This window comes from Symphalangus syndactylus, chromosome 15 (genome assembly GCF_028878055.3).
Source record: "Symphalangus syndactylus isolate Jambi chromosome 15, NHGRI_mSymSyn1-v2.1_pri, whole genome shotgun sequence".
NCBI classification, from domain to species: Eukaryota; Metazoa; Chordata; class Mammalia; order Primates; family Hylobatidae; genus Symphalangus; species Symphalangus syndactylus.
In genome coordinates, this window is record NC_072437.2 from 51,630,062 (window position 1) to 51,645,223 (window position 15,162).

The 15,162-nt window shown below is 34.3% G+C and overlaps 1 protein-coding gene across 2 annotated transcripts in view; it reads left to right on the forward strand.

Annotated features, from left to right (window-relative positions):
* The window catches only part of KLHL1 (kelch like family member 1), a 413,312-nt gene that overhangs the window by 308,783 nt on the left and 89,367 nt on the right, over positions 1-15,162 (forward strand). For both annotated transcript variants that reach the window (XM_055244557.2, XM_055244559.2), the window contains one exon: positions 8,113-8,337. In XM_055244557.2, the coding sequence (XP_055100532.1) occupies positions 8,113-8,337 (225 nt within the window). The remainder of the gene's footprint in view (positions 1-8,112; positions 8,338-15,162) is intronic.

Sequence of the window (15,162 nt, forward strand, 5' to 3'; positions counted from 1 at the left end):
TCGGATTCACTAATGTAGCTATTCTTCTTCATCGGTAATTTTGTTTAAAGAAAACTCTATAGTTATATACTTTTTAATGTGTGATAGGGCTTTTTCCCCTTGAGCATCCTATTAGAAATTGTCTAGCTTTAAAGAATTTACTTCCTAGTATTGTACAGTTAAGTTTCCAAAGAAATGCCAGTATAATTTTATAAATTCCTTGTACAAATATCATTATTAATATATTAAATGTTATATAATTAATTGTGAAATAAGTAATATCATTCAGAATCAGTGTAATTTTGTTTTTTTCTTTTTTTCCATTCATTCAACAAACATCTCTCAACAGAATTTTAGTGTTGTTTTGTTTTTGTTTTTGTTTTTTTCATGTAGAGCTGGCACTGACCTTGCTAATTTTATTTTTAGGTTATTTGCTCTTAATGGTGCTACCTTAAATAGGTTATTATCTTCTTTCCACTATCTAAATGGTTTTAATTTTTATTTAAATATTGTATTGACTTGTATTCTGCTTCTCTGATTTACCTACTTCCAGAAGTGTTTTCTTTTTTCTAACATTTTAAAGGTAAAAATTATTAGCTATTAAGGTGGACTATTACATGTAATACATACAATAGAAATGTGGTCTATATTCTTCATTTCCTTGGTTATGAGCCAAGAAGTAGACTTCTTTTTGTACTTCCTCATTTCAATGAGATTAGTTTAATAGCAAGCAAAATGCTGGATTTTTGAAATTTGTAGATCTACTTCAACATCTAGCATTAAGTTTAATGGTAAACTTAAATTTATATGTCTATACATAGCTATGTGTCACTCTATTAATATTTTATCAGGGATTGATATGGAATATTTTGGTTGCTTATTTGGCACATTTGGAATTATTATAATGATTTAGAAATGTTTTCAAAGCCACTCGTATAACAAATTACTTAAAAAATAAAGACTTTTATTTGTTCTGGAAAAATATTTCTCCTGCAATGATACCTTTTATATAAGTATCAAAATGTTATACTAAAGCTTTATTCTTCATAGAAATATGAATACATGAAAGTCAATGAAATGCTTATACTATAAAACATTGAAAAAATAAGTAATTCTTTATAATGATATTTTTTAAAGCTTGAAGTCTTATGTTTTATGGATCATAAAAATTTTTTTGATTTTCAATTATTCCAAAATGAGTCTATTTCCTGCTTTTTAAAAGACAATACATCAAACATAACAACTTCTTCCTAATGATTTGATGGCATCAAGGTCACCAAAGTGTTAGGCCAAGCTGTCCTTTAGGTATTATATAATATGGGTTTTATCGTTTGTTGCTGTTGTTTAATAACCATAAGTGATTGTTCTACTTAAGTCAATGCATTCTTTTTTCCTGGTTATTTTCTCTCTGCCACCCATTGCTGCTTTAAATTGTCCTAAATCATTCTACTTTATGAGTTTGTAAAATGGCTTGGAAGTCCAGTTATTAATATTGCATTAAAATTGCAGTAAAAAGTCATTGTGAGAACAGGTAAAGATCTCTCTGGTGAGCTGAATAAGAGAGCTTTATTTTCTTTTTAGGAGCTTTTTTGTGACATCCCTTTTGTCAGTTGAGAAAACTTTTTATCACTGAATTCTGTGCTGTATGCAAGATAAGCGAGGTTGCTATTTGTTTGAATTATAGATGTAGGAACAAATTCTGCTGTCTGTATTGCCAAACTAGAGTGTACAAATATTAATTACTATTTCCCCCCCCAAAAAAATTATATTTGTCTATATAAGTGAATATCTCCTGAGAGACCCAGAACTGCACTTTGGATAACATCTTGACCATTTTTTCTCAGTTTTATATTTTGAGAAAGGAGTCTACTGTTTGTTTTCTCATGAGAAAAGTAGTTTCGTATTTGTATTATATATAATATCTTCTGGTTAAATTATTGAACTTGAAAAACCAATACTTTATAAATTGTAAAAATGCACATTTGAAAGAACTATACTGTACTGCTGCCGTAACAAATTACCACAGAAAAAGTGGCTTAAAACAACTGCCATCTATTACCTCAGAGTTCTGTAGGTTCGAAGCCTGGGGTGGCATGTCTGAATTCTCTGCTCAAGGTCACAAAAGGCTGAAATCAAGGTGTTACCTAGGCTATACTCTTATCTGGAGCTTTTCCAAATTTATTTTGATTGTTAACAAAATGTATTCCTTGTGGTTGCAGAACTGAGGTACTGTTTTCTTGCTGGTTGTCAGGTCAGAATCACTCTCAGCTTCTAGAGACCACTTGCATTCCTTCTTATATGACCCATCTTCAAGCCAGGAACAGTAAGTCAAGTCCTGCTCATGCTTCAAACTCTCTGATTTTCCCTTCTGCCACTAACTGGAGAAAGCTCTCCTTCCCCTTCTACCACTAGCCTGAAAAAAATGTCTCACTTTCAGGGGATCACGTCATCAGGGCCAGCGAGATATTATTCCTATTGTAAAGTCAACAATGCTATATAGTGTAGCAGTTCATGGGCTGATATTTCAACATAGGCCCAGGTTCTGGAAAACAGGTCATGCAATCTCAGGAAGGGAAATTTTTAAAATCCTACCCACCACATATATTAATTGCAATTAACTCTTTTTACATGTGGGATGAAGTCGTAAAAAGAAGGGTTTCTCAGAGTGGGGTCTAGAGCCAGGTCAATATTGTGGGTGTACCAGGTGTTAACTGAGAGATGCTGTGCAAGTAATTAAAGTTTTCCGTAATTTGTTTTTTATTATGTAAAATTGACACAATAATAATATGTATCTCATCAGGCTTTTATAAAATGAAATGTAGTAATGTAGGTAAAGCTCTTAGAGCAAAGGAAATATTCACTAAATATTATTTATTAATATCTTATTTAAAACTCCCTACACAAAACACCTTTACTCAGTATTTAAGAATAATATTTCAATTAAAATATCCCTAAAGTGTCAAGTAGCTCTTAATAATATATGTATCATGAATTCTCTTGGTTATATGAATACTTCTGTTTAAGGCTAGTCGAGTGAAGCAGTGGGAATGGAGAATGAACAAAGAAATCTGTAATTGGTTATGATCGATTAGTTGTAAACACAATTGCACTCAGACCAGCCTTATAAATACTTTTTATAGAAAATAATCAATGGACATTGTAGGAAACAAGAAATGTAGCAGGACAAGCCACAGACAAAACCCCTCAGACACTGAATTAAAGAAGGAAGCAGTTTATTCAGCTGGGAGCATCGGCAAGACTCCTGTCTCAAGAGCTGAGCTCCCTGAGTGAGCAATTCCTGTCCTTTTTATGGGCTCACAACTCTAAGGGGGTGCACGTGAGAGGGTCGTGATCGATTGAGCAAGCAGGGGGTAAGTGACTGGGGGCTGCATGCACTGGTAATTAGATCGGAACAAAACAGGACAGGGATTTTCACAGTGCTTTTCTATACAATGTCTGTAATCTATAGATAACATAACCGATTAGGTCAGGGGTCGATCTTTAACTACCAGGCCCAGGGTGTGACGCCAGGCTGTCTGCTTGTGGATTTCATTTCTGCCTTTTAGTTTTTACTTCTTTTTCCTATGGAGGCAGAAATTGGGCATAAGACAATATAAGGGATGGTTTCCTCCCTTATCCCCCTCACTTTGAGAATCTCACTCAATAGTGGGAGTTCTGGGGTATATACCCAAAGGATTATAAATCATTTCACTATAAAGACACATGGATACGTATGTTTTTTGCAGTGCTATTTACAATAGCAAAGATTTGGAACCAACCCAAATACTTACCAATGATAGACTGGATAATGAAAATGGGGCACATATACACCATGGAATACTATGCAGCCATAAAAAGGAATGAGTTCATGTCCTTTGCAGAGACATGGATGAAGCTGGAAACCATCATTCTCAGCAAACTAACACAGGAACAGAAAATCAAACACTGCGTGTTCTCACTCATAAGTGGGAGTTGAACAATGAGAACACATGGACACAGGGAGGGGAACATCACACAGCCAGGGCTTGTCGGGGAGTAGGGGGGCAAGGGGACAAATACTTAATGCATGTGGGGCTTAAAACCTAGATGACAGGTTGATGGGTGCAGCAAACCACCAAGGCACATGTACACTTATGTAATAAACCTGCACGTTCTTTCATGTATCCCAGAACCTAAAGTAAAATAAAAAAATAATAAAAATAAAAAAAGAAAATAATCAATGGGCATTGTAAGAATTATTTCTAGTAACTCAGTATCAAAATTTGTTATTACTACAAATGCTACACACCTATCTCTTAACTAACATATAGTCTATAATAAATTATCAAGTTTATAAAATTGCACATAAATATATCATGTTTAGAAGACATACAGTATTATAAACAAAACAACAGAACTCACAAACTGATAAATTAATAATAATTATAGAATTAGGTGGCTTAGATAGACAGCTAATAAAGTACATTGGTGAGGAAATTCCATAAAGGATATTATTATTAATAATTTTCCTTAAAAAAGAGAAAGCATACCTTAATTTTATTATTCTTAAAAAGAAGATAAAACATTTACAATACCCGCTGACATTTGAATAAGAAAAACAATTGTATTGGCTTATATGAGTAAGCTCTACAAACATAAAATATCCTTTTTCATTTTGTATCGCTTAACTTTATATAACTAAGCAAGATTGAAGACTGGAGTATAAATAGGCCTTGGTTTCTGAGGTAAGCTGAATAATGCACCTCCCCACCACCCAGAAAAATGTCCATATCCTAAACCCTGGAACCTGTGAATATGTTATGTTACACAGAAAGAGTGGGATAAAGCTTGTGAAGGAATTAAAGTTGTTAAGCAGCTGAATTTAACATAAGCAGATTATTCTACATTATGTCTGATTAAACTGGTATGAGCCCATTGTAATCACAAGGGTCAATGTCAGAGAAATGCAATGTTGCTGACTTTGGGGATAGAAGACGGAGCAACAAGAAATGTGGTGGCCTCTAGAATAGTAGTCCCCAACCTTTTGGGCACCAGGGACTAGTTTGGTGGAAGAATATTTTTCCATGGACGGGGTCGTGGAGTGGAGGTTGGTTTCAGGGTGAAACTGTTCCACCTCAGGTCATCAGGCATTAGATTCTCATACGGTATGAGCAACCTAGATCCCTCCCATGCACAGTTCACGATAGGGTTTGCGCTCCTATAAGAATCTAATGCCGTGGCTGGTCTGACAGAAGGTGAAGCTCAGGGTGCTGCTCACCTCCTGCTGTGCGTCCTGGTTCCTAACAGACCACGGACCACTACTGGTCCACATCCTGGAAGTTGGGGACGCCTGTTCTAGAAGATAGAACAGGCAAGAGAACTGATTTTCTCCTGGAGCCTCCAGAAAGGAACGGAGCCCTGGCAGCATTTTGATTTTAGTGCAGAAAGAACCATTCCAGATTTCTGACCTCCTGAACTGTAGGATAACAAATCTGTGTTATCTGTCACTAAATTGGAAATATTTTTAACAGTAGCCGTAGTAAGTTAATATAAACTCTAATTTGAATAATGAAGATGGAAATGAGCTCCTATTTCTGCTGTAGCTACTAGGATAGGTGAGTAGGTCACTTTTGAAGACTGAAGTTACAGGAAAAACTGTGACGGTTAAAAATCCTGTCACGTATTGAGATTTAAGACTTATCTAGCTCATTTGAATGAGGCTTTGAAATCCAAATCAATTCCTGACTTTTCTTTTTTGAATTGCAACCCCTTTGCTTGCTCAGAAGTCTTAATTTCACTCATTCCTAACTATTTCCTCTGAGGAGGGTAACTGGACCTCAAATTCCCTGCAAAGGTTTTGAGCAAGGCTTTGGAGTTTATGGGAAGTACAGTTGTTCAAATACTTTCTTCCTTGTCCACTCATACCAGAAAATATGAGCCTAATGAAATTGTGTTAATTAGGATTAGATTACTTTCTTCTGCCATTGTCGGTCAAATAGTCACAAGAGACAGATACCTGTGTAAACCATTTTTTTTTTTCCTTTATGCAACTGAGTCTTACTCTGTTGCCCAGGCTGGACTCACTGCAACCTCTGCCTCCCAGGTTCAACAGATTCTGTTGCCTTAGCCTCCTGAGTAGCTGAGACTACAGGCATGAGCCACCATGCCCGGCTATTTTTTTTTTTTAATTTTTTGTATTTTTAGTAGAGATGGGGTTTCAACAGAGTTTGAGGCCAGGCTGGTCTCAATCTCCTGAGCTCAGATGATTCACCTTCCTAGGCCTCCCAAAGTGCTGGGATTACAGGCGTGAGCCACGCACCAGGCCACCTGTGTATAACTCTTAATTTTTAGTTATGCATTCATATAATATAAAAGTTATCAAACTTTCAGAATCCAGATGACTTTGAAGTTATTCAACTATGTAGTTTGCTTTAGAATTTTGATTTGAAGACAAATGAATAAAACATTCAATATCCAATATAATAAATATATTAAAATATAAAATACATTTGTTTAAAATATTATACATGTTAATAAACAGTATTGAATAACTTTTGTGAACATTGCAATTTATTTTTATCCTAACAATAACAATAATTTCCTAATACTTAAAAATTAGTTATATATTGGAATGAACCTATATTTTTAGCAATATCAGAAAGCAGATTTAACATATCTAATTATTGCTATTACCTTTAAGTAAAAATTGAGCATAAATTGTATCATTTTTACTTTAATTAGCAAAACTTCTGTTATGAAAGTGTTTATGTTCATTTAGTTCATTACTAGTTAGGTTCTAAAGAGTAAATGAGTCCCCAGAGGAATATATTCCCTAGATCTGCAAACTTTTATTACAAGTGAAATAGATCATCAGTGCTTAAGTGAAAGTACACAAGAATGTTAATTTGCTTTGTAGAAATAAATGTTTCATGATTGAAGGTGTAACATTGGTGAAGGTGAGTCTGAACATTAAGTCAAACGCTACATCAAGATCAGTGTCTGTTAGCTTATATCAGATAAACATTTGGGAGCTTGTTCTACACAGGCATTTTTAATGAGAATTGGGTAATTAAACCCATTAAAACAAATCTCACCAGCAATTTAGCTTCTTCTTTCAATTTCTATTTTATTAGAGTTATTGCATTTCTCAAACTTATGTAAAAAGCTCTTAAGAAATACAAGCTACATTATTTAGAGATTCTAACAGGATTGTTCAGGATAGAGGATCATTTTATAAAATTCTATTAAGCTATTACCCAGAATTTTTTGTTTGTTTGTTTGTTTGAGATGGAGTCTCACTCTGTCGCCCAGGCTGGAGTGCAGTGGCACGATCTCGGCTCACTGCAAGCTTCGCCTCCCGGGTTCACGCCATTCTCCTGCCTCAGCCTCCTGAGTAGCTGGGACTACAGGCGCCTGCCACCATGCCCGGCTAATTTTTTTTTTTTTTTTGTATTTTTAGTAGAGACGGGGTTTCACTGTTAATTAGCCAGGATGGTCTCGATCTCTTGACCTTGTGATCCGCCCGTCTTGGCCTCCCAAAGTGCTGGGATTACAGGCGTGAGCCATTGCGCCCGGCCTAAGCTATTCCCCAGATTATTTTTTTTAAAGCCGGTTTAAAAAGCTTAGCAAATATTTGCTTATATGTCTTACAATTGACTTTTAAAACCTTCAGTTATTTAAGGTGTGTGACAAATTTAAAGAAAAATATGGTAATAGTTTATTGAACTAACTTTCAGAAATTATCCAAATAACATGCATAGCTTAATTATTTAAAAGGGCTTTCATAAATATTTTTCAAGCTGGTATTTTGCTACGTTTTTAAATGACAAAGGTGATAGAGGGAAGTTGTAAAATCCACTGAAAGAACTGGGTCATGCTCACCAATGTTTCTATAGACTCAATAGTTTAGCATGAGACCATTATGTAACTCAAACAAGATGAACATTTGTGTCTATTTTGATCATTCATGTCTGCCAAGAAGAGAAAATAAAGTAGTTGAATTACTACTCCTTTTGTTTTTCTGCCACTTTTTCTTTAAAAAAAAAAAAATGAATATAACAAGAGTGTTTTCACATCCTCATTTGTACCCTGCTTTGGCAGGCTGTTTGTTGGATTTATAGCAATTGGTGACTTTTTGATTTTATGTTTTATCAGGAGCTACAACTATAGAGAAGTATGATCTGAGAACAAATCTGTGGATCCAGGCAGGGATGATGAACGGCAGAAGGTTGCAGTTTGGTGTGGCTGTTATTGATGACAAACTCTTCGTAATTGGAGGTCGAGATGGCTTAAAGACATTGAACACGGTTGAATGTTACAATCCCAAAACCAAGACATGGACTGTCTTACCACCAATGTCAACACATAGACATGGTCTAGGTAAGATCTCTTACTTTATTGATATTACTTTTAGAAACATGTTACTGATAATGTAACTATATGGTAAAATATATTATAGATGCCTGTCTTAGTAAATTTGTGTTGCGATAAAGGAATACCTGAACCTGGGTAATTAACATAGAAAAGTTTCTTGGCTCACCGTTCTTCCAGCTGGAATATTGGGCCTTTAGTGAAAGTTTCAAAGTTTCCACTCATGACAGAAGGCAAAGGGAGGCCATGCATTCAGAGATCACATGGTTACACAGGAAGCAAGAGAGACGGGAGCAGGTGTCAGGCTCTTTTTAACAACCAGCTCTTGAGGGAACTAATAGAACCAGACCTCATTACCATGAGGACAGTACCAAGCCATTCATGAGCAATCTGCTCCCATGGTCCAAACATCTCCCAGGAGACCCCCACCTCCGACACTGGAGATCCAATTTCAACATGAGTTTTGGGGGGACAAACATCCAAACTATGACAATGTCGTCAATTATCATTATCTTTAAGTAAATTATGGGCTTATTTGAAGCATATTTTTTATTTAAATTTCTTGACATCTTCCTGTGTTTACTAATCTTAATTTAAACTGTTGAGATACATATTAAAGTTCTCTAAAAGAGTAGACTCCAAGCCATCTTCAAAGTAGACCTCAAGCTGTCCTCAAAGATCATACGATATGTACAGTTGAGTATGGAAAAATGAAGTACCATGGAAAGGCTGAAGTAGTGCAACCCAGAGGGAAAAATAGTTAATGTGGGTTGAGTGAAACTTAAGGTAGCTTTCTCTCACATTATTGAATAAGCACATCTATGTCTTTGCACCTAATTGATTCCACCTTGAAAAATCTGGACAATAAAGGTTTAGAGAAAGAGCAACACATTCGCTGGCACCATAAGTCATTGTGATAGGATTTATCTGTTCCCTGCTATGGGGTAACCAGGAACTAGAGAGAACTATACCTGGATTCAGATCTCGATGTGCATCTTGAATTTATCACTTTCTATTTGCATGATTTGGGGCCAGCATTTAAACTCAGCCTTGGTTTCGTGATTTGCCACCAATTCAAGGTTATTAAGTAGACAAAAATATAATAATTAAAATCACTATGAAATCATTTTGTAAATTGTAAAGTCCTATATACATATTATAAAGAGCAATTGAATAAAGACTAACAGTTCTTGAATTTACACTTTGTCTTATGAGGATTGTAAGGAGAAGTACAAATTACCTTTTTTTGAAGATCTAAAATATGCCAGCAAATTGACTAAGTGCTTCATTTCCTATATTTAGAATATACATATTAGACAGATAACAGAGTTTAATTGCAAATCCACAGATTTAGACATTCACAGGTAAGCAAAATTAATACTTGTTCAATGTTCATGTTCCCAGCACTGTATTTTGCATTCATGTCTACTCCACCATTAATCCAAAGTAAAATTTACAGAAATTAAATATACACAGATTGATGGGGGAAGAGGGAGAAAAGGAAAGAAAGAGAGAAGGAAAGATGGCTGACAATGCCCTTGTAGAAGACTGCCTTTGATTTACATGCCAATATAAAAGGTTCAGTCAGTTGAAGCCAGATTGATGGGGGCACAAGATATCTGTGTTCCTCTGATGAGGCAGAGTGCTTCCTTTATAATCAGTCATATTCCTTTATGGTCAGTTGAATCATAGGAAGTTCGGTTTTATGTATCATACTCAAATACAATAAACATCCTTGGCCTAAGATTGCTGATCTTCTAATGTAAAGTTTCAGCCTTTGATTTAAACTTCTTTCGTCTTCCAGGGATTTTCATTGCATAGATGTTGATATTCCTTAATCTATCATATTATTAAGTTTTATTTTATATTTTTGTCTTTATCCTTTCCTGATAGATAACTTTAATATTCAGCCTTCTGTATTGTTCTTAATCTGTGTGCATCATGGTATATATTTCACGTATTGATATCTTAATGTCAATTAAATTTTTTACATTCTTGCTATCCCTAATTGGTAATTCATTATAATTGCTTTCTTCTTCTTAGTGGTTTTCATATTCCCCCTTATCTCTGTTAGGCTACGTACTGTTCCTATTTCAAATTCCTATCTGCTTCTTTAACTCTTCTTTACTGTAGATTCATCTTCCTTCTCTCTCCTTCTCTTAGCTCTTTTTTTTTTTTTATCTCTCTCTCCTCTTTCTCTGTTGTTCATCCTTTTTCTCTTTTTTTTCCTACTGTTTCTTTCCTGCTCTTCTTTCTATTCCTCTCTCCCACCATTTCTTGACCCTCTGTTTCTTTCTCTTTCTCTTCTAATGCTGGTTAATGGTAGTTGCGGCCTCTGAAATACACAATTCTTTTATCTAAGTACTCATGTGGCCAGTATCAGATACTTTGGGTAATTGTATGAAGGGCTAAGGCATATGACATGTTTTTGTATCTTACTAACACAATCAGGAGTAGCTGGGGGAATTACAGCTGGGCATGAAGCCCTAACCCTGTAAGCTGACTTTGCTCAACCTATTTGCTGTTATCCCTGGTATGTAGGCCTCAGGCGTTGCATCTGTTTACTTCCATTTGCACATAAATCTTAAGATGTTCTTTCTTATCTGTGGATGCCTTAACCTTAGAGCTCGTAGCTTAAATGAGAAGGTAATATTCATGACCAGCAAGTCTGTTTGCCTCTGCTATTCAAAATTCCTCATTCAAGCTGGGCTCTGATGGCACTGTGATGTTAACAATCCAATTCTGGCAAGTTCTGCACCGACATTGATGTATCATCACTTTAGCGATATGAAACATGCAGTAACTCTTCCTAAGGGAACAATATGGGGTAGTAAAAAAAGAACATATCAAGTTTTCCTCCCAGATATTCTCTCAAGGCAGTGCTCTAAATTTTTGTCTCACTCAGAATGTCACAAATGATGTCAGGCTCTCAAATATATACGATTACTCTCTCTTCAGTATAATCGGCAGGATTGGGTTTGAGTGTGAAACCAACAGTTTGTGCTAGTTTTCTACTTGTTCAGAAACTAAAACGTATCATTTTATTTGCCACACCATGAATTTGTATCTATGTGTAGTATGCAGAGGTTTTACAAAATTGAATATATAATAACATATTATACATTCAAGTGAAAAGAAGCTAGAGTCTAAAGTAAAATTTTAAAAATTGAGAAAAGTGAAACCTCAAAATGTATTTTGACTTATCCAGCTTTTTTCCCTTTGATTTACGTGAAAAAAAAAAATCTTACATGATTTTATGAGAAAGTCACCAGAGTTCTGTAGTTGCTAAAACTACGTGGTTTAAAATGTTTCACAGCTATCGATAAATGATCATTCTGCTGGATAAAGTAACATATAAAAATTATATTCATTTAAATTCTGTGACATCAAGGGAGCAAAGATCTGCCCAGGGAATTAAACAAATTAAGACCACACTTTTCTCAGTATGCTATGAATTTTTATTTTATCACTTACGTCTTTAAGCATATAATTCTATATATTATCTTTTTTCATGATATTTTATATCGTATAAAATTGAATAAGACATTACTGCAATGCACTATTTCAGTTAAGTGTTTTGAGGAGAAATTGGTAAAGCAAAACTGATTGTTTATTATGGATTTTTTATATGCTATCCAATATCTTATATGTTAAATATATGGTAGGGGTTGTTTCTGCTTTTAGTTTGGTTCACATATCATAAAGTTAATTAAATTTTAAAGTACAGAAATCAGTGTGTTTGAATATATTGAGATGAGCAGACATCACCACTAGCAAATTCCAAAACATTTTTGTCACCCTGAAAAGAAATCCTATACCCAACACATTGTCAGTCTTAATAACCCAGTCTTTCCTTAGCAGCAATTAATCTGCTTTTTATCTCTGTAGATTTGCTCATTCTGAATATTTCATGTAAAAATAATTATATGATTTCTGGCCTTTTGTGTATGGCTTCTTTCATGTAGCACAATGTTTTAAAGTCAATTCCAGGTAGTGTATATCAATATTTCATTCCTTTTATGGATGAACAATATTCTATTATTAAGCTTTACCACATTTGTTAATACATCATCAATAGAAGGACATTTGGGTTGTTTCTATAGTTTGGCTGTTATGACTTCTACTATCTATGCCTTTTTGTTTGAACATATGTTTTCAATTGTTTTTGGTATATATCTAGGTGTGGGATTATGGAGTCCTGTGGTTAATTCTTGGTTTCACTTTTGGAGAAACTGCAAAACTGTTTTCCAAAGTGGCTGCACCATTTTCTATTCACACCAGCAATGTATAAGGGTATCAGTTTCTTCACATTTTTGCCTAAAATTGTGATTTTATTTAAATAATCCCAGTATATTTGAAGTAGTATCTCATTGTGGGTTTATAAGCATTTCTCTAGTTTCTCATTTCTAATTATTTTTGAGAATCTTTTTTGTATACCTTCTTTGGAGAAAGCTCTATTGAAATATTTTCCCATTCTTGTCTTGGGTTATTTTTCTTTTTATTGTTGAGTTATAAGTGTTCCTTTTACATTTTGATACTCTGGTTAGAAGGCCTCTATCAGACTAAGAATTTTAAATATTTTCTCCCATTCTATGAATTTTATTTTTTTTTTTTAGTTTTAAGTTCTGGAGTACATGTGTAGGATGTGGTTTGTTACATAGGTAAACACGTGCCGTGGCGATTTGCTGTGCCTATCAACCCATCGCCTAGGTATTAAGCCCAGCATGCATTCGCTATTTTTCCTGACACTCTGCAATTTTCTTAATAGTGCCTTTTGAAGCACAGAAGTTATTAACTTCATGAAATACTATTTATTTATTTATTTTGCTTGTGGTTTTATTGATATATCTAAGAAATTATTTTCTAATCTATGTTCATGAAGATTTATGCCTATGTTGTCTTTTTAAAGTTTTAGATTTCAAACATTTAAGATATTAAATTAAGAAATATGATCTGCACTTTGAGTTAATTTTGTATTTGTCATGATATAGCAGTTCTACTTCATTCTTTTGCACGTTGTCCTAGCTTTTGTTGAAAGGACCTTTCTTTCCCATTGAATTCTTGGCACCCTTGTCAAAAATCAATTGGCCATAACTGTGAGGGTTTATTTTTGTATTTTTCAATTCTATTACATTAGTCTATGTGTATATCTTTATGCCATTCCCACATTTTCTTGTTTACTGAAGCTTTGTAGTAGTTTTTAAAATCATGTAGTGTGATCACACTGTCTTTGGTTTTTATTTTAAGAATTTTTGGATATTCTGGATCCCTTGTATTTCCATATTTTTTTTAAAAAGATCAGCTTGTCAATTTCTACAAAAAGGTACCTGGGATTTAAATGTTGACTGCATTGAATCTCCAGATCAATTTGTGAGTATTGCCACGTAAAAAAAAAATAATAAATCTTCCAATCCTGTATATGAGGTGTCATTCTGTTGAGTTAGGTCCCTAGTCTTGTACCTATTTTGCTAAATTTATTCCTAAATTTATTTTGATATTATTATCAATGTGATTGTTTTCTTCATCTCATTTTCAGATTTTTTATTGCTAGTGGATAGAAATACAGTTTGTATTTGTATATTTAACTTGTATCCTGAAATCTGGCTGAACATATTTAATAGATTAATATATTTCTTTGTATTTATTATTATTTTTTCTTATGTGTGTGTGTGTCTGTGTGTGTATGCTTCCCCCATGGCACTGGCTTGACCCTCCAGCACTCACTATACAAGTGACTTTCACTATTAAATATGTTTCTCCTTTTTTTAAAATAAAGAGATGTTTTTATCAGGCTAAGAAAGGTCCCTTATATTCCTAGTTCAATGAATGTTTTATTTGTTCTTGCTGTTGTTTTTGCATTTAGAAATGGGATTTCCCCATGTTGACCAGGCTGGTCTTGAACTCCTGACCTCAGGGGATCCACCTGCCTTGGCCTCCCAAAATGCTGGGATTACAGGCGTGAGCCACCTTGCCCGGCCCCTAGTTCAATGAATGTTTTTATCATGAAAAAGGTATTGGATTTTCCTGTATCTATTGAAATATGCATGTGATTTTTTTGTCTTTTTTCAATTAGTAGAGTATATTAAATTAATAATTTTCAGGTGTTAATACACATTGTCTTTTTCAAATACATTACACTTAGTCACAGTGTAGAACCCTTTTTATATTTTGCTGTATTTGTTAGTATTTTGTGGAAGATTTCATATCTATATTCACAAGAGATACTGGTCTAGAGTTATCACGTCTCTGTCTGGTTTAGGTATCAAGGTAATATTGGCATCATGGATGAACTGGGAAATGTTTTCTCATATTAAGTAAGTTTTGTGAAATATTTTGTAGAGGATTGGTGGCAACCACAACATTACAGAGAAGGAGATAAAAATAAGCATATTTAAACCTCACTGTTCTCTAGATTTCATTGTTTTTCTTGAATACATGCTTCCTATATTGTTCCCAGCCTTATTTTTAGTTTCCAGAGTTTGATTTTAATATTTTTGCCAGTGTTCTTATTATTAGTAGATATTTGAAGGTTGTTATTCATGCAATTCCTGACAATGTCACTATAAGAGGTTGTTTTTATATGGGTACAGCAACGATAAACTAAGTGATGCATAAATAACAGGAATCTTTTGAAAACATAATGGTTAGCTTAGAAAATTGACCAAATGTGTCAGAACTGGCTAAAACCAAAAGAAGCTTGATAGTTAAATAGAGACCACAATTACATCTCGGTGAATGCCTGGTGAGGACAAAGACGTTTCTATGGAAAGATGCTGGATGCTTCAGCTGGCGTCTCTGCCTCTACCTACTCTAGATGTATTAGGTAGCTCTAAG